This window comes from Monomorium pharaonis, chromosome 3 (assembly GCF_013373865.1).
Source record: "Monomorium pharaonis isolate MP-MQ-018 chromosome 3, ASM1337386v2, whole genome shotgun sequence".
NCBI classification, from domain to species: Eukaryota; Metazoa; Arthropoda; class Insecta; order Hymenoptera; family Formicidae; genus Monomorium; species Monomorium pharaonis.
This window is the reverse complement of record NC_050469.1, coordinates 20,116,216-20,142,574: the sequence shown is the minus strand read 5'-3', so window position 1 is coordinate 20,142,574 and position 26,359 is coordinate 20,116,216. Positions and strand designations below refer to the sequence as shown.

General features: G+C 36.5%; 1 protein-coding gene across 3 annotated transcripts; it reads left to right on the top strand.

Annotated features, from left to right (window-relative positions):
* Positions 1–1,156: 1,156 nt before the first annotated feature.
* Positions 1,157–25,985, top strand: LOC105830120 (homeotic protein Sex combs reduced). 3 transcript variants are annotated; one of them, XM_012669285.3, is made up of 3 exons: positions 1,157–1,547; positions 3,285–4,360; positions 22,484–25,985. In XM_012669285.3, exons 2-3 carry the CDS (start codon positions 3,544–3,546, stop codon positions 22,786–22,788), a joined length of 1,122 nt encoding a protein of 373 aa, XP_012524739.1. In that variant the 5' UTR covers positions 1,157–1,547; positions 3,285–3,543; the 3' UTR covers positions 22,789–25,985. The 3 variants fall into 3 exon arrangements, with proteins under 3 accessions (XP_012524739.1, XP_012524738.1, XP_036140221.1); XM_012669284.3 differs by having other exon boundaries at positions 1,157–1,577; XM_036284328.1 differs by lacking the exon at positions 1,157–1,547 and having other exon boundaries at positions 1,629–4,360.
* The last annotated feature ends 374 nt before the right edge of the window (positions 25,986–26,359 follow it).

Below are 26,359 nucleotides of genomic sequence, written 5' to 3'. Positions count from 1 at the left end.
TAATAATTATTTACAATTCACATTTCTTTTTTTATATTAATAATATAATGACTAAAACGATCATAAATCTGCAATAATAATAACAAAATTATAAGGAAATGTGTGTGTGCGTGTATAAAATTTCTAAACTTCACAATTTTAAACTGATTATTAGGTCTATAATCTAGACGACAAGCATATTATATTTTCATTTATAATATTTATCCTATCATTATTTATATTTATATTTATTTATCCTAAATTGTATGTATGTACTCATACATATACACACGTGCGCGCGCGCGCACGCACACTACACACACACACAGAGAGACACACACACGCATGCACGCACGTACGCATGCACATAATAATTTTCAAGTATTTTTCTCTCTTTCTTCCTCTTTTTTTCAGACATACTTGATCAAAAATACATTTATATATATTTGTGTTATTAAAATAAATCTCTGATGTGTAAATTAAATTTCTTTAAAATAACAGCAATAATGGAAAGTTAATTAAGCATTGCTCATTAAGCGATAGAATAAAATTTTGAACTACTATTTACCAGTCTTTGGATCTCAAGTTTTGATCAGCCACGTGAAAGAAGAGGCCTAAAGTAATAGTTGGTGTAGGACAAACAGTCGATTCTGAAGTGGTGAATGCTATGGAAATAGTGGGGATACACGACCGTATACTACAGATGCGACGACTCGAAGTAGAAGAGATAGCCAGTTTTGCGACTGAGCAGTGGGGTAGACGATTAAGTAGTGGGGAGAAGAAGAGGAAAGGGAAGGACGACCGGGGGCGGGCGCGCGCCACAATTCAACGAGAACAGCCGCACTCGCCACATCTGGCGAGCAACTGCCATACTATCGGCCTATATTCAAAATTCTATTCTTCTTTTGGAATTACTAATGCCACGAGTTAAGTAGACTTGTATATGATAGATACATAAAATAAATGAAAGATATCATACAGATAATTGACACAAATCTAAAATTAAGCCTTATAATTTTATTGTAACAGCTTAAAAATTGTTGTTTGTGTACTAAATTTAATTTATATACTAAATTTCATTATTTTAATAAAAAGAAAAAATTTTAACCGATTGTAATAAGAGAGTAAAAAAAATTTTAAATTAAAAAAAAATATATTGAGAAAAACTAATAATAAACTCAACAATACACTTTATAAATTAATTACATGCAAATAAGGTACAACGAATATATTGTCAAAAAATTGAAGAAATTTTGCATAAAAAATAAAGGACTCGTTTAAAATCTTATCTGCGAGTAAAGAGAGCTCCGCCTCCTCAACCGTCCCCTCCGCCCTGATGCTACCCCGGAATGCCCCCCGTTTGACCAACTGGCTACTACGTCACACATGCTTCTGCTTAGAGCCGCCAACTCCGAAGGCTCTCCTCTCAGGCCGGCTCAGTGAGTTACGAGTTGCGTCCGGGTTCGCCGTACGAGCGATAACGGGGGCGTCAATCGAATTGCGATTGGGAGAGGATTCTACCTCGTGCACGCTCTTCTCTCCTTGTCTTTCTCAGCTACAGGCAACAGGTTTGAATTTATGGGACAATAAAGAGTGTGGTGCGTAGTGCGCGTGTCTCTCTCTCTCTCTCTCTCTCTCTCTCTCTCTCTCTCTCTCTCTTCCTCTCGGTTTTTTCTCTTTTCTTTCCTTTACGCATTTCTTTCCTGCTCTAGGCCGCCCTTTCTCTCTTGTCCTTTCGTTGTGAAAAGAGGAGTGAGCAGCGAAGACTATCAAACTCTCATAAAACTGTCAGCCGCGGCCACCGGGCTGACTTATGCGCGCCCCTTCCTTAACCGCGGTTGGAGAACCACACGCTTTCAGGTTAAATCTGCACCTCTCGCGCGACAAACGCGATCTCCCATCGCAAACTTCTTAACGAAAGATCAGACGGACGATCTCCGCGGATTAGGAAAAGATCGGTCGGAAGCTGAAGCCCGATCGCACCTTTGACTCACGATTCCGCGTTATGCAATATGCCAGTACAGCAATTCGCACTTGTAAAACATACTTTTCTTCCGCCTTCTGATCAGGAGGAGATGCGATACGTATGATCGAGCTAAAATGGATTCGCGACGGATGAAATCAGCGAAGATACGGTGATATTAATGGGTGAATCGTTTTCGGTCGATCAGTAAGGAACAATCGCGCCTTCGTGTGCCGTACAACCCCTTTTCTTTTTCATCTGTCTTCACCGCGAGGTTATACAGTAGGGGGCGCGTGCGCGTGTAGCCCCCCTCGCAAAGCGGACGGAAGACTGCTTCTTGGTGACGTCGCGGCTAGAAGGCTGCAGAGGAGAACGAGAGAGCGATCGAGATACTTCTCCCCCACCAACGGTTTCAGGGCTCCCGAATATCTCTCCATTAGCCCCCCTGACGGTGCTATCCCCTCTCCTTGACCCCTCTCTCGCCCTCTTTCTCTCTCTCTCTCTTACGCACACCCCTCTCATCGGTTCCTGTCACGTCGGGTAGCAGCCGGGCAACACTACCACACGACGAGCGCCAGCGGCAGCGGAGACTCGACGGAGACGCAAGGAACGGGGTTGAAGAATCGTACGCCGACGGAGAGACCAATCAAGGTTTGACGAACGGCAGGGATTGGTCGAAGCGCTCCTCTGACACGCAGAGAGCGCGGGCACGTGACAAGCTACCGCATACACCGGCCTTCCGTTGGATCGCAGCGAGGCCTTCAGTACGATACCAACCACCCTTCGCGCACGCAACAGGAACGGCAAACTCGCGCGGGTTCACACTCTTCACCCTTTGCCGTGCTCGAGTCTCTGCCGTTGCCGCGATATAACACCGTCTGTTAAGTGCAACACCTGTGACAACGTTTAAGCGCAATTAATCACCGCGTGAATAATTTTTATGCGCGCACATATGTGTTACCTCGCATGTTATTTCATTGAGGAGAGACTTCGCAAGGTCATCTTCAATGGGGCACCCCGATAAGCTGTTCGTTACGCGCTACTGCACGGTGGGCCCACGAGTTCTCTGTAGGTAATCGCGACTCCTGAGGTCGTAAAGAAGTAGAAGACAGTTTTATAGCCCAGGCCCACGTGGCCCTCATAAACTTGACTCGCAGGTCGGTTCGAATTCAGGCTCGACCTGCCGCCTGCCGCCAGACGTCTGCCTCTCTATCTCTATCTCTCTCTCTCTCTCTCTTTCTCTCTCTCTCTCTCTCTCTCTCTCTCTATCTCTCTCTATTAGTCCTGAACCCCTCGTTCATTATCGAATCGCTTAGAGACGTGTTTCTCTCGCGTGTAACAGGTCGTGATAGCTGTGAATCGTTCGACGAACAAGGTGAAGCTTGTCGCGGAGCAGTCGGAGCACGTGTGTCGCGTGACTCTTGGCATTGCGATTCTCGTCATTGCGGCACGATGACAGGTTTCTATACTTAATGACGACGCTCGTTGTTCAACCGCCTCAGCTGACCGAGCACAACGTCAGTGTTTTCGTGAATGACGGAACGTAGACGTGCAAAATCATTGCTATAGTGACGTTGACGGCAGGTGAAGGTACGTGAAGAATGAGTTCCTATCAGTTTGTAAACTCGCTCGCATCATGCTACGCGGGACAACAACCACAGCAACAACCAAGACCAACCGCGAATTCGCCTGGAGAACCGATGCAGGCCGCATCGCCGGCCGGTGGCGATTATTACAATCCGAATGCAGCGTCTACCAGCTACCCCGCGCCTTGTTACTCGCCTCAACAACATTATCCTCAGCACCCTTATGCTACACCGGCGTCGGGTATGCAGCATGCAGCACCCACTGGGATGATAGACTATACTCAACTGCAACCGCAGCCTCGGCTAAATGCGACCACGACGTCGCAGCAACACGGTATGCACGCTCAACAATCGCAACATCATCAGCAACCGCATCATCCTCAGCAACAACTTCACGCGGATCCGACGACGCCTCTTCTACAGGGTGCCTCAGCACCATCAGCACCCTCAACGTCCAGCTGCAAATATGCTGATTCGACGTCGTCCACCAGTGTGGCGTCCCCTCAAGATTTAACCACATCCACTTCGAGAAATAGCCCAACACCCTTAGTGGCACCCGGTACTAGTAAAGCCGCATCAGGATTGACTTCACCGCCTGGTAGCTCGTCAAGGTCGTCTGTGGCTGCGTCCGCTGCCTCACCACCCAGCGGTAGTTCGAGGGGCGTCGGCGAGGGAAATTCAACGCTGACAACAGCATCTTCCGCTTCGTCGCCCGCTTCTTCCACATCCAGCACCTCTAGCACGGGTAACAATTCGTCCAACAAGGGGAACGCTTCTGGCTCTAATCCGCCTCAAATATATCCATGGATGAAAAGGGTTCACATTGGTCAGAGTAAGTCGTTCATCTATTGTATCTTTTAAATCCTGTTGTCGCTAAAAATCGTGCGATTTTTCAAGGCACACAGACCTTGTTTTTTATCTTATTGAGAAAGGAGAATTATTAATAATTAAATTATTTGATTTAATACATAAGAATTACAACTAGGAATTAAAAAGTCCGAGTATATTGTTTTACATTAAACGTTTAAATGTGACATACGATTTAATGTTTTATTTAACATACATTAATATATATGAACGCATATATCTATCTTTTTTTACTTTTGAAATGCCATCTATCTGTCAAAAACGTGTACATACTAAATTAAACGTAAAATATATGATTCTACATTTTTTAATTTCTACATTTTATTTTGATAGCAATCTTTACTCAAACGATCTTTCGTATTTTAACGGTAAACACAGTAATATATAAATTTTGTCATTCGGAAAATATCACTTAATTTAAAACGTCAATATCCATTTATTTGTAGATACTTACTTGCTTTTTATCATTTTTTAACATTTTTTAAAACGTAACAACGCATTAATTTGCCTAATGCGGTCTTCTGTAATGTAATTTTGTGCAAGAAACTTAAAAAAAGATTAGGGAAAAGATATTGCATTACGAATAACTTATGTTAAATAGATTCTACAAATAATTAGTATTCAATATGTTTAAAGTTAAATAGGTATTGCATAAAAATAGTAAAACGACAATAAATTACAGTATCTGACGTCAAAAGACAAATTATGTATACATCGTATTATGTATACATATTAAAAAGATATTATACTTCATATATCATATGAACTTTCTTACCGTATAAATATCTTCAAAATAATGTGTAAATTTTATCAACATGGATACTGCAAGAAATATCTGAAAAAGCATTAACTAATGGGATAATGTAATTGTTAACAATTGGCAAATTTTTTATATGTTCTAAAAATGAAGTTATCAATGGAAAATAGATATAATCAAATTTGACATTATTCCATTAAAAAATTGAATTTTTTTAACAGCTTTCTAATTTTAATTGAGAAATATAAAAAATAATTTACATCTTCAAGTACAATTGTTATAAATACTGTAATTGAACAAAATTAAAATAGCTATTAGCACTAAGTGCGAAATATAAAGTTTTCTATATATCAATAGAAAACAAACAAGAGAAGAGGCAAAAAAGCAAAGACAGTTAATAATACGAGCAGGCAAATAAGCGAATACATAAACGCAACTTCAGAATAAATACTCAATAAACGTATCAAAATCGCCGGCACAAAACATCGCGACTCGTGCTCTCTATCTAGGATCAGCCGAGTATATATATTATATATGCGGAAATGAGCTCGTGGTTTGAGATACGAACGAAAAGCAGTATGGGGGTGCGGTCAAAACGGGTAACAGTAATTCAGCGGGGACCAAGACTAGATTCACCTGCCCCCGTGGTTCAAAGAAGATAAAACAGCCCAGCGCGCTGGTCGCGCTCACATTAGTCGCCCCGCGTGATTTACTGCGCGGCCAGTATGATTCAGTCAGCGGGGAATTTGACGAAGAATTAATGGTATTATGATATCGTGTGTAACTCTATGTATGTGCGCCCGGGCCATAAATCAGGCTGCATTGTAAGGCGCGGGGGGTTGCCTTCTCCTTCTAGTTCTCTCGGGTTAGCTCGAACGAGGGCCTCAGATCGTTCGGCTCGGCCCCCAAACGGGATACGCGGCTCAGATCTTTCTTGTACAAGTTTCGGCTTCCTCTCCCAATCGTTCGTATCATGCCCGCCTGGTTAATGTACCATCCTTTTACCTCGGCTTACGTCTCCCGCGCGATTATTTCGCGTGTGCTTCGCGAGACGCGGAAGATATGAGTGGACTCTACCCACCTTATACCGGTCATAGTAATATCATATTGTGAAAACCAAGTTTTATGTGTATGTATATATTTAGCATGATATGACTCTCAACAACCCCTGAACAATTTTCAACTTCAATATAATTTTAACTACGATTAAACTGCGATATATGTTTAATAGTAACGTAAAAATCCAAGATTGCTGGTAAATTATAATTAATTATGATGACAGTTAATTATAATTTACACTAATAATTTATAAAAATAATTAAAAAATATTCATATGTTAAACAAATAGAACAACTTTAAAAAAATGTAAAAAACATTAGGTAAATAGTATGGCCTATAGTGAGAGTAAAACCATTATGAATTCTACTAACACGAGAATAATTACTGCGTAACAAAGAGTAACAGTGAAGTAAAATCATAAATCTTCTGCAAATGCGTGGAATGCAGTGGTTTTGAGAAGCACGTTTGAAATAGTTATCAAATACATTATTGACCTGTTAAATCTGTCTTTTAATATATATCTTCAATACAAATCCTTTGTTTAAACTCTTAGCATTTATTTAATGTCAAAATTAACTTTTTTAATTTGTATCTTGATTAAAATAAAAACTAAGGACATTTTCCTTTGTAAACAAAATTGCTAAAACTTATTTTAAATTTAAAGTAGATTAAAGCTTATTGTTATAAATTTGTACGTTAAATAAGAGATTTAATGATTACTTCTCGTAAGTATGAAAGAGAAAACTATTTAAAAAAACAGATAGAAATCAAAATTACGGACTAATAAAGATTAGTTAAAAATAAAAATAAATAAATAATTCATATGCACATTAAGAAAATAATTAATTTGTCGAGCTTAATACTCACTATCATAAGACATTTCGTTTAGACTTTATCCAGCCGTTCCGACGCTTTTGAACCGGCTGCTCTTTCTGATGTATAAACATTTAAACACTAAAGTTGAAAAAATAAACTTTTATTAATAGCCAAAAGAACGAATAAGAGAATTTAGATTACTAGAAATAATATATCATCAATTCATGTATAATGTTACTACTTTGTTCTACGTGAGAAAAAGACATTGTTCTCTCTTACATCATTAAAAAAAATATAAATATATTATTATATTATAATATACTTATTATATTCTTGTAAAATATTGTTATTATAACCTTTCTTTTCACGATAAGAATATTTTAATAAAAAACACTTTTTCTAAAATTAAGTATAAAATTATGACGTAAAATTTAGACACAAATGTTTCAATAACATCAAAACTTACATAAAATATTATTTACAGTTTTATAAATGATATATTTAGAGCGTATACGATTGTGATAATTAACCCTTTCCGTACAAACGGAAATATTTCAAGGGATATTTGTATCCATATTTTTATCCAGTCTTTAATTAAACTTTTGTAATTAAATTATACTACATTTTATCTTTCTTTAAAATAAGGTACAAACATTTATTCTACAAACTTAAAAGTATGTTAAATTAATTATTCAACCATAAATGTTTTAAACATAAAGATAAAGTTAAGATGCTTATTTGATCTGCAGTGAATCTTAATTCTGTATATGTATATATTTTTTATTACTTTAAAATTCTTAGCTTATATATAAATTGCGCCCCAAGACAATTTTGTCTTGAAACACAGTTACTAGTATCAATGCTCAGAAGTATCTTTAAGATCTTTCTTTTCTAAAAGAACTGTAAATAAGTAATTAAAAGTACGTTTATAAATTTTTAGATTATGAATTAGATTATGAATTGGATTAGAAAAAATGTTTTTTACTCTTTAAATGGATAAAACAATTGTCAGAGTTAAAATATCCCCATTTGTACTGTAAGGTAAAGTTTTTTACATTGTATTAGAAGAATCCAAATTTAAAAAGATTGTCGTTACTCGTTACGCAAATGACAGCATAATTATTTGTGGATTGTTGACTAACGTGTAAGTAATTTAGGGAAAATGAGAAAAAAAGAAAGAATATTTTAAAAGGTACAAAGAATGATATTAGGCAAGTAGAAGACAAATTTACATTATAGAGATTTATAATTACAGACAAATATTCTCCCATAAATAAAGTTGATGTAAAAGAGAGTCGTCAAAAAAAGATATCTTTGTAAAATTATTTTATTATAATAGCAAAAAGTAATTACACTGTCTGATTAAATTACGTGGTTATTAGTAATATTATCAGAAGGTTTTAAAATAAAAATTGAAAAATTGAAAAGTATATTTATAAAACTAAAACAATTTTTTGTATTTTTTACAAATTATTAGATTTTGGCAGATGTAAAAATTATCCGGAATTGCCGTCCTTGCTATTGGCAAAATCACACAGACATAAGCATGTGGGTCATCTTCGGGATAAGTAGCAAGTCCGAGATACACCCGAGATAAGTAGCTATCATCTGACAAACAGCAAACGCGAATAAACATGCAATTGATGCGTGAAATGAACAGTTCTGCAGTTCATTTCCGAAATATCGACCTGCGTGCATGTGAGTGGGTGCCGCAGCCCCTGTTTAGATAAGCAGAAGGTCGTTTTCGTCATGGAGTCTGTAATTATGGGCCGATCATTCCGCCATAAATAAGGATGTGCGGAACGCCGCGAGGAAAGGCACGTTTCTGTGTCCCGATTGATAGATGGCTACCAACGTGATTCCCAACGTACGAATCCCCCACGCCGGAAGGGTAGACAGTCGAACCAGTGGAACTGGATCTCACTTAATGCCCTTAGCACATTTACACGTCATAAATATGTGATAGTTGGCGGAACAATTTTCCTGTCGAGAAATGGCGTCTACAAATGATTTAAATGAACCATGATATTATGTCAAGCTTTCTTGATTGCCATTTTATTCGATTAATTTGTCATAATTCTACGTGCGCTAAAGTCCCTCTATATATTTATGCTAATAAGAAAGAAGTAGAAAACACTTTTTATTGCATTCTACGTACTGCATTTTGATATTGGTGCAGCTAAAATAAGTGCTGTAGTGCCTTAAGCAAACATATGCACGCATGTATGTACGGTTACGACGCACTAACCGAAGAGGGAGATACGAAGACGCGCTTCAAAGAACTGGTTTTACTAACCACATAGCATACTGCATTTTTACGCCGACGAAAATGTTTTTATTCCGAGATGCTTAATCAATCCACGCCATACGTACGACTGTTCTAAGACATTAAGATTAGCAAAATCTAGGATTATCATCATCTAAAAATAATTTCACGATCATATTTCTTTAGAAAATTTAAGTTTAACTTATTTTTTCTTGCGTACATAAATATCGCTTGTAAAGTTAGTTGTTAATTTTACAGATGTAATAAAATACACATAAGCAATAAGGAATAATATAAAAAAAGAATATGTTACGTTTGTTACTTTTATTTTTATTAAACTTATAATGATGGGATCTAAACAATCATTACAACGTAGAATAGAGGCCTGAAAAATAATGATAATTGAACATTAAATTATTAGTACAATTTGTTTCTTACAATTATTATACATAAATACTGCAAGTACAGTATATAATGTTATGCTCTTTAAATCAAAGTGAATCATACTATATATTTAACAGTTTCGCTCATTGATAATTCTGTTATTCCTCGTTCTCAATTACAACTGTGTAGAATCAATCAAAACAAAATGTGTCGCACAAAGAGAAGAAAGTTACCACCGTACTGCAGTTTGCGTATAACCGCGGGAAGAGCGCGAATCACTTATTAGGACATAAATTTTCATTGCAAGCGCCTAGTGCAAACGGGATGAGCCGATGGGGTAATGGATGTGTGCCGGGGGCGAAGTGGGCCGCCTGTTGCTGCGTGGCCCGGTCGCCACGGGGATCCTTGATCCTTATGCTCCTGCAGTCGCCCTTTCGGCCGACAATCCCTCCCCGAGGAGAAGATTCCCTCTTCTGAAAATTTACGAGCTAACGCTGAATGGCGTAGTAAAGGGCGATGCCGCCGGTACACACATTTCGTGGTTTTGTCACGACGCGTGAATCAAAAATGCCCTGCAAAAATACCACAAGAGTATTTTGTTTTTCTTCATCATATATCACGAGATTTCTTCCAGATTTCAAAGGAACATTTCACGCTACCTAACATCGCACTGATTACATTCGCATTAATATTTACGCTAGTAGGGAGCGTAGAAGAAGAATGGAGGACTTGAAACATTGTTAGATAACGGAATTGCATTGTTATGAATTAAAAACGATGAAATTTGATTTAACTAGCCTTTAAAATTAATATCATGATTGTTCTTTATATTAGATTACAGCGAGACGTAACTACATTAAACATCACGTATCTATAGTAATATAATTTTATGCATTTCCACATACATTATTAATATATGTATATCGCGATAACATTTCCACACCTTTTATGAGTTTCACTAATGATTATTAACAACGCTCGTTTAGCGACGGGCGATTATTGCGGCCTGCGGTAATGCAAGAATCGTGCAGAAAGCGTCATCGTCCGTCGCGACAACTCGATTTAGAAGATACACACAAGTTGCATGCAATGTATAATAGTCACATATATACAGAGACCGACCATGCCAGTAATAAATAAATCACGCGAAGATCAACGGTTCTGTGCACTTACATCATCCTTTTAAAATGTACAGCCTAATGTGATGTAATCAAATTCTCGGCCGTTTTGCTCTGACCGCCGTGAAACAAACTCTACTGTGAAATATATCCCACGTAAATCAGATGTAGGTATTTGTCATTCGTTGCTATTAGTTAAGATACTCAGACGTCCCCTCTTTTATACATACATGTGACGAAGTAAGTTCAAGTAATTATATCTAAACTAAATAATTTTTACATTTTTAATAAATAAACAACGTATTATATATAGCATACTAAAAGTAAATACATAAATGCGCGAGCTTCTTAAATAAAAATTACACTGAAAAAAAAATGTTATTAATTTGACTAAATTTTTCAACTTGATTAAATTTTTTCAGTTCAAGTATTTATCTATTTAACTTAAATACATAAAATAGTTCAACTTTAATTTAACTATTTATATATTTCAGTTAAATATATGAATTAAAGAAATTTAATCAAACTGAAAAATTTAGTCAAATTAACAACTTTTTTTCTCAGTGTACGTATTTACATTTACTAGCTTTCGCGGAGAATAAATTAATTCATATAGATGACACGTATAAAATGTATATATCTACGCATACAACTTTGCACGCCTGTATGTTTCGACCTTGGACGCACATCATACGACCCACACACACACACACACACACACACACACACACACACACACACAAATTTATTTAATTTTTTCAAAATTATTTCGTGTTTTATATGATTGTATTCATAAAATTTTATGTCATAGTTAAAAATAATTTTAGTTTAAATTAAAATAAAAATTATATAATTAATATATTATTAATTATAATAAAATAATATAAAAAAACATCTATTTAATATTCTTGTTAAAATTCATTTTTTAACTTCTTAATTTTTGCTTAATCTTTGGCATACTTATTTTTACATTGTTTTGGAAATATGCTAGTTTTATTTATCAGTTAGAATAATATTTTTATTATAATACATATAATCTGTTGTTGTATGTCGGATGCCACATAATATATTTTACCTAGTAAATTTTACAAATGTACTATTAACTTTTATATTAAAATCTTATTAAAAAATTAGTTAACGTTGAGTAATTTCTTCATAAAATGGTATATATAATTATTACACCATTTTGTGTTGAATAGGAACATCGCCACCATTAATATACTTCTTTCCCTTGAAATTTATTTTTTCAAGAAGTAACACAGACTTTTTCCACGCCTTAATTACTTAATTACTCTGATGCTTCAATTCATGAAAGTATAAATGTGTATTTTGTCATGGCAAGTGGCTTGCACGGAATCACGCTCAGCACACAACTCCCTTTTTTGCTTCTGGTGCAACTATTTCGGTCCGACTCATTCAACTCATCGAAAGTAACACGGAGGAAAAATATCCTCTTCTTAAAAAGCTTTTTAAAAAAAAATTAATAGAAAAATCTTAGACTCTTAAAATATATATAACTATCAATATCTCTAATATTATATATATTTGAACTAAAAAATATTAACTATATATTTAAATTTGTTTTAACCCTCTATACATTGTTTTTTGCCAGCTTCTTTACACACGTTGAGTCATAATATTTTTAATAATAAATTAATTTTTAGTATTACTATAGTATATAAATTTCTTTAATTCTTACTGCATCATATTATACATTCTTCTAAAAAGTATTTGAATAACTGTTTATTTAAAAAATTATGTAAATATGTACATAAATAATTACAATCCTTTGTCTCTCAAAGAAAAAGAATACGCTGGATTAATAGTTATTAAACTGTGTGTACAACAGTTAATAAAATTTAAAATAAAAATATATAACTTATATGACTATTTATCGCTGTTAAAAAAATATTTCTGAGGGACATTTTTTTTGACAAATCTGTAATTATGAGAAAGAAATGGGATTATTACTTAAAAATGCAATAATTGCGATCTCTTTTCAATGTTATGTTGTAAGGAAATGGGCGAAGATAGATTTTGGACGGGAACAGCTTTATTTCGCGGCGATGCACTGGATAAAGCGTGTTTGGGTGGTGTAGAGGCGGTCCTACGTACACCCCAGCGACTCGAGACCATAAATAAATGCTTGCGCGAGGCTTATGTACTAGCACGAGGCGTTCTGAGGGCTTGCGGCACCACTCGTGTGGGGTAACTAGGAGGAACGCCATGGACGATCAGAACGGACAGCCTCCTAAGAGGAGCAACCTAACATAGGAGCATAGATACTGCATGATTCATAGAGGACGTGGTGCAGAGTCCGAAAAGGGACACGCGTTTCCGATGAGATTTATCCGCCCGACACGACGAATGTTACGCGAAACGAGGGACAAATGGCGTTTGTCGCAGCTGTCGATGATCGGGATTGGATTTTATGACACTTTTGGTGGACGAAACGTTACACCCGCGCAAATAATAATGTTGCGTACGTATATCATCAAAAGATAAAAAAGTTATAAGTGCATCATTGTCGAGGTATAGTCTGATTATTTGCCGCTTTTACTCTATTCGCGATTTCCTACAGCGTAAAATGAAAGACTCGACATGTCATCGAAAGAAATACATAAATACACGGGTCAGTGAAAATTACACATTTGCATTTTCTCCTAGCTCTCGATGAGAATAAATCAATTCGCGTGTAGGTGACACGCACAAAATATACGTATACATGTATATCCACGCACGTACACGCGTGTGCGACTTTGCGCGTGTTTCTGTTCGACCTTAGGCAGCTCGCATCACCGCGACGCACTGTACTCAGACACGTAGAGAGTCGCAGCTGACTGTATTGTTCCCGCTGAAGGTAAGTCATTAATTTTCTCAGCGGCAGGAACGCTCTACGTGGTCCAATACACGTACGTCGCGGACACACGTGTACGTGTGTCCGAATGGCCATACAAATATTTATGGAACGCCGATGCCTACTTCGCGCGGTGATAGCGGTGTATTGCGCTCCTCTCTCTTTCTGCGCACGATTATTGTCAATTAACAGTTTAAAAGTCTTTAAGATGGCCTATTGTTAAAGTCTCAGGGGACCATCGAAGTTTAAAAGACCTTTATCGACTTTAAACTTCGATCCTTTATCGGTCCATGTTGGTAGGGGGGATTGATGGAGAATCCTTACCTCTCTTAATTATTATTAATCAAAGCTGCATCTCAAATAATTTTAAGAAATTTGTTTCCGGTGTTTCGGAGTGTTTTGTGTGAGAGAGATAGTAGTATCGCAGACAAATGCGACAGTAAGATGAAACAATGTCCATGAGGGATTATCCGAAATCGGACAAGAAGAGGACCATCGGTCCAAATGATATGCGTGTGTACCCTCGAAGGAAGATAATGCATTCGGAAGGTTGTCGGTAGGTTTGAGTCGCGTGTGTCGGACGCGGCGGTCGGACCGTCGCCTGATGGATGGAGACGCGCAGCCTCTATCCCTATTCTTCCTCAATCCGAGGGCTCGGTCCCTCCTCCGATATATACGCGCGCGATCACGTCTTGTGCCTCTCTTTCATTCGCCTGTGTATAAAGTAACCCCCTCGGAGAGACGACAGTTTCTTGCGCGAGTGGACTCGCGCGCGCGCACGTACACACACGCACACACATACACCAACAGCAATATGTATGCGCGGATTCAATCTATGCGGCGAGATAATGGATAATATGTTATTCTCGGTTCTATCAATCTCACGGAGATGACCTAGTGTGAAAGAGGAGGATCTAAATTTAGCCGAATGACGGTTTAGCGAAGAGTACGCTTTGATACGAGAGATTTATCGAAAAACGATAGAGATCAGCATACTTTCGGCTGCCGTTGAGTAATATTTAAACCAGTGGAACCTTGTACGCGCACCTCGACTTAGACACTCCGTGCAGCATCGAGTTCGCGCAATGAATACTCGCTGTTTCGTATTCGGCAGGACATTCCGGAGTTCAAGGTCATCAGGACTTCGAGGCACGTACCTCAATATTCTCATGGTTCATGCGCTATGTATAAAAGAGACGAAAGAAAGACTGTACTGGCTTTTGTATGCTGTCAGCGAGTACAAAGTGCAAAATGAAGGAAGGGAGGTAGACGTGCACGACGGTGGGGACGGCGAGGCGTTAATTGAATTTGAGTCCGCGCGGATTATTGTGAAGCGTTTAAAGCGGCCAGAAACAAACCTATTTGCGTCAGAGAGCTTTCTCGTGGAAGATAACAAATGATCCGCGGAACGTCCGCTGCGCAAACTTCGGCATAAAAGCTTCAGCAAGGCTGCCACTCTCTTTCTCCCCTTTTCTGCATTCCCCTTCCTCCTCCACTTTCACACCCTTCGTTCTTTCGTCACCTCGTTTCCAGGATCTCTTCCAACTGAATCCAGCCCTTGAAAACCACTTGCTACCCCCATTTGAATTGAAAAGCAATAGTTTTTGAATCTATTTATAACTGTCTGATACGTACACACGGATGCGTCTTGTGGAAGGCGCCGTTGACCCAATTCGAATATCGCATCCTTCTTTCTGTAAATGAATTTTCCACTGTAAGAGAATTCCTACCAGTTCTATCATCGCTATTCTTCGTGACAGAGCACGTCCGCCCGACCTACTTACATCGCGCGTTTATCTTTTAATTTTAGCGACAGTTATAAAACGTCGCCACGTAAAAATAACAAACATGTGACACCCTCATTAACGTACGAAGGAAATCCCCGGAACTATGATTGAGCGTAACAGTCGCCAATAAAAGGATTTCCATGCTCCGCGAGTAGAGCAGAAATTAATAGATCCTTTTGAAAGAGCGACTAACTTCGTGTATCGCCGGAGATTTATAACCGGCAACTTTCCGCGGTGTGGTCCGGGCGTGTCAGCTGTATACCGATCGAAATAGATCCCGCGGATTCCGGTCTGAGCTCCGAGGCGACAGGTCTCGCTGTCCGAACGTTTGGTAACAGGTGGATCGTAGACACCTAGAAGCTCGATCAACTCACCATCATCTAACGCCGTTCCTCGGTCGCCTTCCTCGTTGTGGAATGTTGGACCGTTGATTCCGCTCGAGGAAGGCCGATCTTCGGCGTGCGATTGGTCGTCAGCTGCGCAAGTACGGATGGGTCACAAATCAGCTCCGAACAGAGGCTGACTGACAGAGCGCGCGGAGCCGCGTGTAGATAAATTTAAATTGTGCGTGGATTACATTTGCTATATATTGCTTGACTCGACGCAACGTTTCGACGAAAATTCATGAGCGCCACTGGCTATTCATACTGGCGGCAAGCCAGACGGAGGCGTGCGTATCGGATAATCTCCTATCATTGCTCCGACATTGGTGGGCCTTACACATAACTAGAGTCTTTATCTCCTATATAAATCAGCACGAATCTATGTTCTAGATAAGATAACAATTATGCAACAAATTGTTACAAGAATGAATTTGTATATTTATTTTAGATTTTATCTTAGTTTTAATTACCCGACAGTAGTATGTACATACATACGACTACAAAGACTCGATTTTTTGTGAAGACATTAAATTTTTTATTATATCATATAATTAAATAATACAATTTATTTCTTTTGTTTGCAATTTTTATATAAAGTAAAAGATTATTTTATAAATAACATTTTGCATACAATTTGTTGGAACAGATTAGAAAATCTCAAAGTTTCAGCAGAATAAAGGTAAAACTTGTGCCATGAAAACTTGTGTCACGAGAAATTGTGTAGAGTTACATTAAATTTTAAAAATATATATACGTGTATGTAACAGGAATATACAAATAACAAGTTTTCTTCTGGTTATTATTCTGTAGAATTCGCAGAATGAAATAAACGAATTAAAAAGAACACTGACTACAAGCCTGTCATTAGTAACGCAGAACTCGGACAGAGCAGAAAACGAAGACAGGATGTGCCAGCCACGCGATACCACTAGCTGAATGTCTCAGCTGAAACAGTGACAACTTTTAAGGGGACACTATCTCGTACGGTCGAACATGAGATCTTGAAGCCTTAGACCACCTATGCTATAGAGATGCAATCGTAATTGCATAATAGCCGCGGTGAACTGCTCGGGTTATTTATGAATCTCTCATTTTCTTTTGTCAGTAGTGTCGATGCTGTTTGGATCCAGACGGTGTTGGATATTGTAATTTTAAACATCGCACGCTCTATCACACAATTTGCATTGTAAATGGAATTATTTTGTTTTCGTTTTCAATTAACATTTCTATTTAAAGTATTTAAATAAAGTTTAAAGATTTTTTTTAAAAGCATTCTATCCTCTCGTATTGATGCTTTAAAAGTAGCGATACTTATATTAGTCACACGAATACTAATTCTGATAATTCTGATGATTTTGAATTGAAAAGGCAATAGTATGCTGAGAATTACATAAGACAATTTTAGAAAATTTCTGAAACTCCCTTGGATGCGCTTGCACGTAGAAATTTAGAGAGTGCAAAGTAAGGCATAGACAATCGAACTTGTACGTGATTAAACTCACTTAAAGGTGATTCATTAATATCGTGAGATGTCTGGCGTCTGATATATCTAATGGTAACGAGATTTGAAACAATTCCCGCTGTTCATTACGTCGCGAAACTTACAAATTTTTATTGGTTTCTTTGGGATTCTTAAATCGATCGTAGAGATGGAAAGAATTGATACGGCCGTACTTGAGCTCTCGTATCAGATAACCATTCAGATATATGCCGGGGGTTGGGGGTAGCACAAGAGTTCTATATATACTTTCGTGGAACTTGCTCCCGACCAACATACTGAACGTATATCGATACGTATACACAAATGCATGTCACATACCTATCTACTCATACTTGTGGAATGCAATACAATGCAGTTGCGATTACGAGATATTTTGATTCCTTTCTCAGCACCTAATCTATAATCTATCACGAGAGAGAGAGAGACAGAATAGTGGTAGATTATAATACTTCTGATCTATACAATTAAGGACGTATTAAATACCCACACCTTACTTTATAAACAAGCAAATAGACAAAAAGAAAAGTGGTAACTAAATTTCTTTATCTGAATTACATATAGAATATATAGTATAGATGCTTAAAATACAAAAAGTACTTTTATGTATATAACTCTTCAACTAATACTTTTTATTTTTATTTAATTATATATTTTTTAAATATAAAACTTATTTGCAATAAAAAAACTTTTAAATGTATAGTGTGTTAATATATCCTAATTTTTTCAAGTGTGTATTCTCTCAAGCTTAATATACATATATACAATTATAGAATATTTAAGTAATTATATTTTCAAAAGTGTTTATGTTTTACAATTAACAAGAAATTTGTTTCATATACATCATTTTTCTTTCATATTATTTCTTTACATTATTTGAAAGAATTTATATATTACCTAGTAAGTAAAACTTGTGCATTCAAGATTCGGAGAAATCGCGACAAAGAAGAGCTTGAGTGTATATTAAAAACCAAGATCGAAATCAGACGTACTGGGAACACGCTATGGAGTCGCGCGGGATTTTATCCCAGTCACGTGTTACTCAGCCTTAACCAGCCGATCTGTCAGTCAGGCAGACAGAGCAGTCGTCAGACTGGCAGTCGGTGACACGTTTGGTACAGGGTTCGGTGCAAATACACGCGCACTCCGCGTTCTATTAAGAGCGAAGCACGAAAAGGCTAGACGACACGAGGTGACATCGAGATGGGTGACACGACACGGCCCTGCGCTTAGCCCGCCTCAGTCTTACAACGACGTCAACTATGCGCACCTCTTTGGCCTACACATCTCTCATTGCGTGATAGACGCGCCAAACGTTTTTATTTCGATCTTTATCCGTTTGCTATAGCTACTTGTGCGCCTCAATGAGAAACTTGAAAGCTTCATATAATTAACTTAATCGCCATATGGATAATATATAAGATACGTTTATTTTATTACAGTGATATTTGTGTGTATTATTTCTTCTAGTGTATCGTATAAATTTGGGTATTTAAGATCTAATTACTGTTTTCTATAATTAAAACATATAGTCGTATAGAAAATAATATGGCTAAAAGAATTCTGAATAAATATAAAATATATAATTGCCTAATAATTTTGATTAAGGCTGTATTTATAATTGTATCTTATTTTTCTAATTAATTATTTTCTAAAGAAAGTAAAATTTTTACACAAATTATAAGAGAATCTTCTCCACATCCTTATTGAAGTGAATTGACAAATAAATGTACGAAATGTTCCCATTGCATCTGCTTAAGATTCAATGCGATTACGAAATTTATTACCAAGAGATATATAAAGCAAGTCATGCGTATGATTACGGAAATTCAAGTTACAATAACATATTGGCTCGTACTCCCCTTGATGCTTTAGAATTTATAGTGCTAGAATAACTACTGAGATCGCGCCAGATAGAATCTAAATGCTAATTAAACAGGTGTGCTTGACACGCGTGAAATTTAATCGGGTCAGCGATTATCGCGGTACTTTAATGCATTAAAAGGTATGATCATTAAAAATAATAAATCATAAGTACTTCAAAGATAAAATAATATTCTGTGATTTAACACACACACACATACACACACACACAATTATATCATTCTGAGATTATTACTCCTGCGCATGTTCTTTAGGGATGATAAAAACTACGAACCTGTTATAAACATCAAGCAACGCGTTGTGAGCGTATCGAGATCTCTCTTGTGGTATTAGTTGGGAGAATTAACATGGCGCGCCTAAGAAACATATTTCAATCGCATATAAGCATCGTTGAGAGCTTTCTCACCAACCTTCACCGAGTACATTCCTTTATACACCAACGTATACTGTATATGAATGTCGGCGAGATACACCAATAGCACAATTTATCACCAGAAAAGACAGGAATGCATGTTTCAAAAAAGCATCTATTCTTATAATTTTTCACAAAATTTTATAATAATTTTATTTAATAAAAATACAACAAACACACAAAAAAAGAGATAAGTATATACTATTATGTAAATCAATTATTTAATTAATGATAATAATTATTTAAAACGTTATCGGAATCCAGAAATATATAATAAGACAATAAAATAAATTACAAGAATTATAATAACTGTAATAATAATAAACTTAATAAAAGTTAATAAAAAAAACATATGAAAAATTGAGGAATTTTAAAGAAATAAGAAAACTGAAAAAATTGCACTCTTGTTGCTAGACTACACAAATTTACAATCAAAATTATTTTGAACGGACAAGTTGCTTCTTAAGAATTATAGTTTCTTATCAAGTTTGTTTTTTATGTTTGCGCTACTACACTGGTGCAATAAGTTAGAATAAGACAAATATATTTTTTCTCATTCTAATTTATTACACTAGTACATTAGTGCTGAAATAAAAACGAACCTATAATTTTCTGGAATGCTGAAATAATATCGCAAACCAAATTTTTTCACATAATTTAGCACACATCAGGTTTTACAAATAAATAAAATATAATGTATAACAAATAATTATTTAACTTTTTTTGTAAATAAAATTAACGTTATTATTAATTTTTTATCAGAAGTTATGAACGCTACAATAATGACTAATTACAAATTATGATTTCATCGTCCTAAAAAAAATTTATCCCAGCATGTAAATTTTTAATAACGTAACTAAAAAATAAGAAATAATCGAAATAAAGAAAAATGCATCTTCTTATAGAGAAGGTACAATACATTTATAATTTTTAATCAGAATTTTATGATAATATTAATTTTAAAAAAGGATTTAAATATTACCAAGAATTATTTTTGGCATATTAAACCTTAATTATTTCAAAAATCTGATGTGTTGAAAATTGGCATGTGCATTTTTAGCATTCAAAAATTTATATAACATCCCGTCTGATTGAATATAATTTAAAAAACGTTTTTTTTTTAACTAGCGTTATTTTTAGTTCGCGAACAAAAGTATTCTATAATAATGTGAGTGACCGAAAAAGGAATTCCGTTTGTCTGTTACAAAATGGGTAGGTACGCCGGATAAACGATATGCAGACCTGAACGAGTCCGTGTCCAGACAACCAGAACACTATTTATTAAAAAGTCAGGCCACACGACCCAGCGACGTGTTACATCGGGAGGAAAGCGATAACACCGGACGAAGGGTCCTGTCATTAAGCCCGGTAGGAGATTCGTTGTTCAACGCTCGCTGGTTGCCGTCCTCTGCGAAAATGCTTTTCACTCTCGTGAAAGTGCCCAGTCCATGCTGTTCAGAGCCATGGAACGAATCTTTAAACGTACTGTTATCAATGTTATGCGTAAACGCTCGAACTGGATAATCACACATGCAAAAGAACTATATACTTTCTGAACAATGAAAAATATTTATTCTTAGATGAAGAATATTTTTCTTCTTCATCGACTTATCATACTTTTTATTATCGTGTATTTTTACTCGTACGCACACACGAGTACGAATCAACATTTATTTAAGTGGCTCATTTATTGCGCGATTATGGCTACTCGTACTTCTTCCTTAATTGTATCTGTATTTGTATGGTCGTCTCGTCAATTTCTCCTTCTTGTTCTGCGCTATTAATGACTATCTATTATAGTTGTAAATGAGGCGACTCTTTAATATCCGCAATGACCCGTGCTCACAATGAACCTAAAAACGTATAAAGTATATAGCACCCTTACTCGTGTAACACCTGCTGAAGCAACGAACCGAAGTTTATGTTAATGCTGCGTAGAAAGGGTAGAAGTTACTAATTATCGATTATACATATCCAAATATGATACGTTTGCTACACGCAAATTACACGAAATTTCCAAGAATATCGTAAAGTAATAAAGGACCATTTACGGCAATTAATTAAAAACTATATTTTTTGCATTTAATTTTAAAAAATCGTGATATGTAAGATATATTTATTACTTTATTTTTTTTTAATTTTTAAAGCTAATTATATTATGTGTTTGCCATTGCGTTAAATAAAAAATACACATAATAAATCGCCATCTTAGATTGAAGAAATAATTTACGTAACGATAAAATATAAGTAAATACATAAAATTATATGATGGCTGTACATCAAGTTGGCATAATGATTCATGTTGCGGTTATACTGCAAATGACATTGAGGCTAAATCAAAGCTCATTTCTGGCGTTGTTCGGTGCAGTCAGTGGCAATTTTTGTAAAGGAAGTAGGTGTAACAGACGGAGTATCGTAATAATAGCGTTGCAAAATTATTTATGGCCGAGGCGTGCAAAGCAAATAGGTAAAACAGCTGCCAAGTTGACCAGTTCGCAATCCAGTAGCGCTGGCGGAGGCATTAACTACAACTCGTTGAAATAATTAACGAGATCGTCACGCGTTATACGCGCTTGGATCTTTAGTCATATGCGTCGTCTGCGCTTTTTATTCAATCCCCCCGCACTTTTCCATTCGTAGTCTGTCCACGATAAGATCCGCGGTTGGAAAAACGCGGTTGATTTTAAAATTTACATTTTATACCATGTATGCAAATTACTACTTAAAGATATTTGATACCTGCAACGTATGCAACAAATAAATGTAACAGTTTATCGATTTATCAATTTCTGGTACAAAGTTTACATCACTTGTATCATCAGCATTTGTGTCCTTCTCACGGAATAACGAAAGTTTTTGATTTTCAGGCACGGTAAACGCGAATGGCGAGACCAAACGACAAAGGACCTCGTACACCAGGTATCAGACGTTGGAGCTGGAGAAAGAGTTTCACTTCAACCGCTATCTGACGAGGCGGCGTCGCATTGAGATCGCGCATGCTCTCTGTCTTACGGAACGTCAGATAAAGATCTGGTTCCAGAATCGGCGTATGAAGTGGAAGAAGGAGCACAAGATGGCGAGCATGAATATCGTGCCGTACCACATGTCGCCGTACGGGCACCCTTACCAGTTCGCGCCCCACCCCGGCCAGTTCGCTCACTTGGCCACATAGGACGAGTTCTCGCCCGCCGAGCTCGGAGCACACGCTGTCCGGTTCCCCGGGATGTACGGCGAGCAGAACTTCTAAAAGGCTTTTTCCGCCTTAGACCCCGCGCCACGTCGTGACGCTGTCCACTTGTGGACTCGGCGGGGTCGAGGGAGACTTCACTTCCAGTAGGACACGTGGTGCGTTCCGCTGATTCCGCAATGTGCCGATGGTTTGGATTGTTCGCCGGAGGAGCGAAAGATCGCATCCTTCTTTCGTCTTTGTCGATAACGTACTTAAATTATTTACGCGTTTGTTGCCGGTTCGTGCGTTCGTTCAGCTTAGCTATCAGAAGGAGAAAAATCTATCGAGGCACACACACACACGTGAAGAAAATGTTTCCTTCCTGAAGCTAAGCAGAAACAATCCGTTCTCGCACGCCTTCGGCCTGCGGACACGCAAATACTGTCACTGCGCGACTTCGAAGTTGAAGAAAAGCCAAAATTTTCTGCATATATAGCGCCGTATGCCCAACTTAATAGACTGGACGCGCTCCGAGGGACTCTCATGTACGTGATTTATAAGATATTAATGATAATACGGATGAGAGGCCACCTCAGCGGGTGAGATAAAACCGAATCTCTAGTTTAAGGTGTAGAAATCAACGATCTAAGTAATTAATTAATCAAATAACGAATTAATTATCTTGTCTTGGCTGCACACTGTTTCACGTGAAATCGATCACCGATTGAATAGAAACGAAATTGGAGAATGCGCTTGTGTATTTATTTATTGTTTCCTCTTCTGTGCGTCTCATTCTCTTACTTGGCCCTTTTTCGAACGTATTCGAGGGAAAAGGCTTTGCGAAAGACTCGAAGTAATTTCAAAAGAAACATATTTTCACGTAAAAAATCTCTGTATCATAGTTCGTAAGATGCCTATTAATACTCAAATTATTCTTCATTGGTCTTGAAGGGAGAAGTGACCTTTAGAAATCCGTGTTGATTGCGTATAAATTATGCTGGCTTTATGAAGTATTCTTAGAAAATAAGAAATGGTTGAGACGCGGCAACTACATTAATAGATTAACAACGAGATATTCATACAGCATAATTTGCATGTGATGAAAATAGTACGATTATTGTAGTTGATACCTACAGAATTAATCGTAGCGAAAAATTTTTACATCTGTGTATTTATAAAATATTCATAAAATTAAAAAAATATTATAATATTATAATATAATATGATTGACATTTTGTAATATTGTAATATTTTTTTTGTCAAATGCCTGAATATCGTATTATTTCATCTTCATTCTTGTTCCTGTTATATTCCATGTCGTTACACAATGCTAAAAATTAATGAAAAGGATGATATTCTGTGAAGTAAATCATTTCTGAAAATTAATTTTCCGTGTCACGCGAGTTGCATCCATTTTGTTTTAGAATATTATTTTATTAATGAAACGGTGGACAGCTACGACCCTGCATCTTTTTGTACATAATTTGCAGCATAATGTAACCAATGTCTCTCTGGAGCAGCCACGTTGTTCCTATATTGTCGATACGTAGAAAAATCTCGCGCGAAAACTTATTATATTCATTTTATTCTACCGCATCAAGCATTTTATCGCGAAGATTGATACAACAAATGGACTACTATTGTTTCTCGCGCATCGACTATAATAACTTTAATCCACATAAGAACTTATTAGTTTCCATAACCATAGTTTTAAAAAGTCCGAGCTATTAAATAAAAAGAAAAAAAGAAAAGGAAATGTTTTGTGCGGTCGAACGGGATAAGTGACCCCGGATGCATTATGAGTATGTCTGACTTTGATGGTGCAATGTATGTGCATGTAGCGCTGAATATCTAACGCAAAATTACATGCACGTGCTGCCTGATTACGCGTATTTATCGGCGCAGGATATACATAAATGTGTGGTTGAATGTTACAAGAGAAACCGTATTACCCCGCATGACTCAATAAAAAGGATCCAAGAAAAACGATTTGATATCGATTAGTTAACCGGGAAACGAGCGCAAATGTGTAAACTAATTAGCTAGTATTCGAGTAATTATCTTGTGATACGACAAAGAAGAAAAGCAGTCGCTCTAATGCTTAATTGAATTGTCATAACCGCGCGTTACGCGATGCAAATTCGGAAGAATACAGGGAATTTAGTATGTGTGTATGTTGTTCGAGATTCTAAGCGGTACAAGCGAGAGAAGAAACAAATAAAGAAGAGACCTTCTAGCTAGGCTAGCATTGAATTGTACATAATTATTAAATATATAACGCGATATCGAACGAGACGTTATCATTGTGCGAGGCGTTAACGAAAGAACTTTTCTTTTGTCGCATTGATTCATAAATTGATAAATTACATTATCTAATGTTACACATTTATATTTAAACAAAACCACTCACGGACTGGTAATATACATTTTGCATTTAATTAATTTGAAATAAATAAAATAACTTTGGAACTATATTTGAATTTGTCATATAGAACATATAAAAAATTATTTGTGTCTTACAAGAATGCTGTGTCAGGAGTAATTCTTTTTCGTTATCGCCTGGTACGTTATATGGATATTTAAATAAAGCATAGTGAGCATTATTATATTATTATTATTAATATTATTATTATGATCATTATCATTATTGAAATTCTTGATATTATCTTTATTATTGTATTGAGAGTGAATCTGTTACTTATGATTTGGTCGAGTGTTAATATTGTATTTTATTTGTTTCGTTATTATTATTTTTTTTGTTGTTTACGCCACGTGTCGTACAACACGTCCCGTACCTATGAATGATGTGCACAAATAATGCAAGATTTGCATTACTCTTTTACACGAGATCCATTGCGGGATACGTGCTATCTCGATGCTTATCGAAAATCGATTCAGAGTCGTTCGTAGCCAATGCCCGCGGTGTGGCGAAATAAGAGACGGAATGGAAACTGCAGATATTTACTATTTATTCGTCAGGTGCAAAGAAATGCGTTCTCTCCAAGTTAAATTAAGCTCAAGTATTACGTTCGCGTAGCGTCACTCAAATGTTATTTCATTCCATGTAATATACGTAAAATAGCCTAACTAAAAATATTTACTTATTACATCTACGTAACCTAGAGCACCGTACGTGTAAGATCCGTATAATTATAAATATAATTTAAATTGTAATTATTAAATGGTATGACGTACAGAAATCATCGATGTCCATTTCTTTTCTCGCACCTATAAAACCGGAAGAATTAATGCCGCCGTTTCGATAGCGCTCTCGATATAAGGCGTGCATAAAATTATTAAGTACGTAATTATTTTATAAATTAAGCATATTAACATCTATGTGTAATAAAAAGAATTCGACGGCAATGTTATAATTATGACGCACGACGATAATTATTATGTTTATAATTGCTGATACTTAAACGCGTTCGCTTTATTGCTCAAACGTGAAACATGATAACGTACATGTTGAAGAATTGCACGATGACCAGGCGAGGTTATCTAACCGTGATACAGAGTAGCGCATCTCATTATTTTAATTAGGCAAACATATTGGACTAAATCGTCCGCGGTA

Excerpts from the sequence above, each read along its gene's own strand:
- LOC105830120 (XM_012669285.3), top strand. The coding sequence starts at position 3,544 with ATGAGTTCCTATCAGTTTGTAAACTCGCTCGCATCATGCTACGCGGGA. Across the intron at positions 4,361-22,483 it reads AAGGGTTCACATTGGTCAGA|GCACGGTAAACGCGAATGGC; the intron begins GTAAGTCGTTCA and ends TTTGATTTTCAG.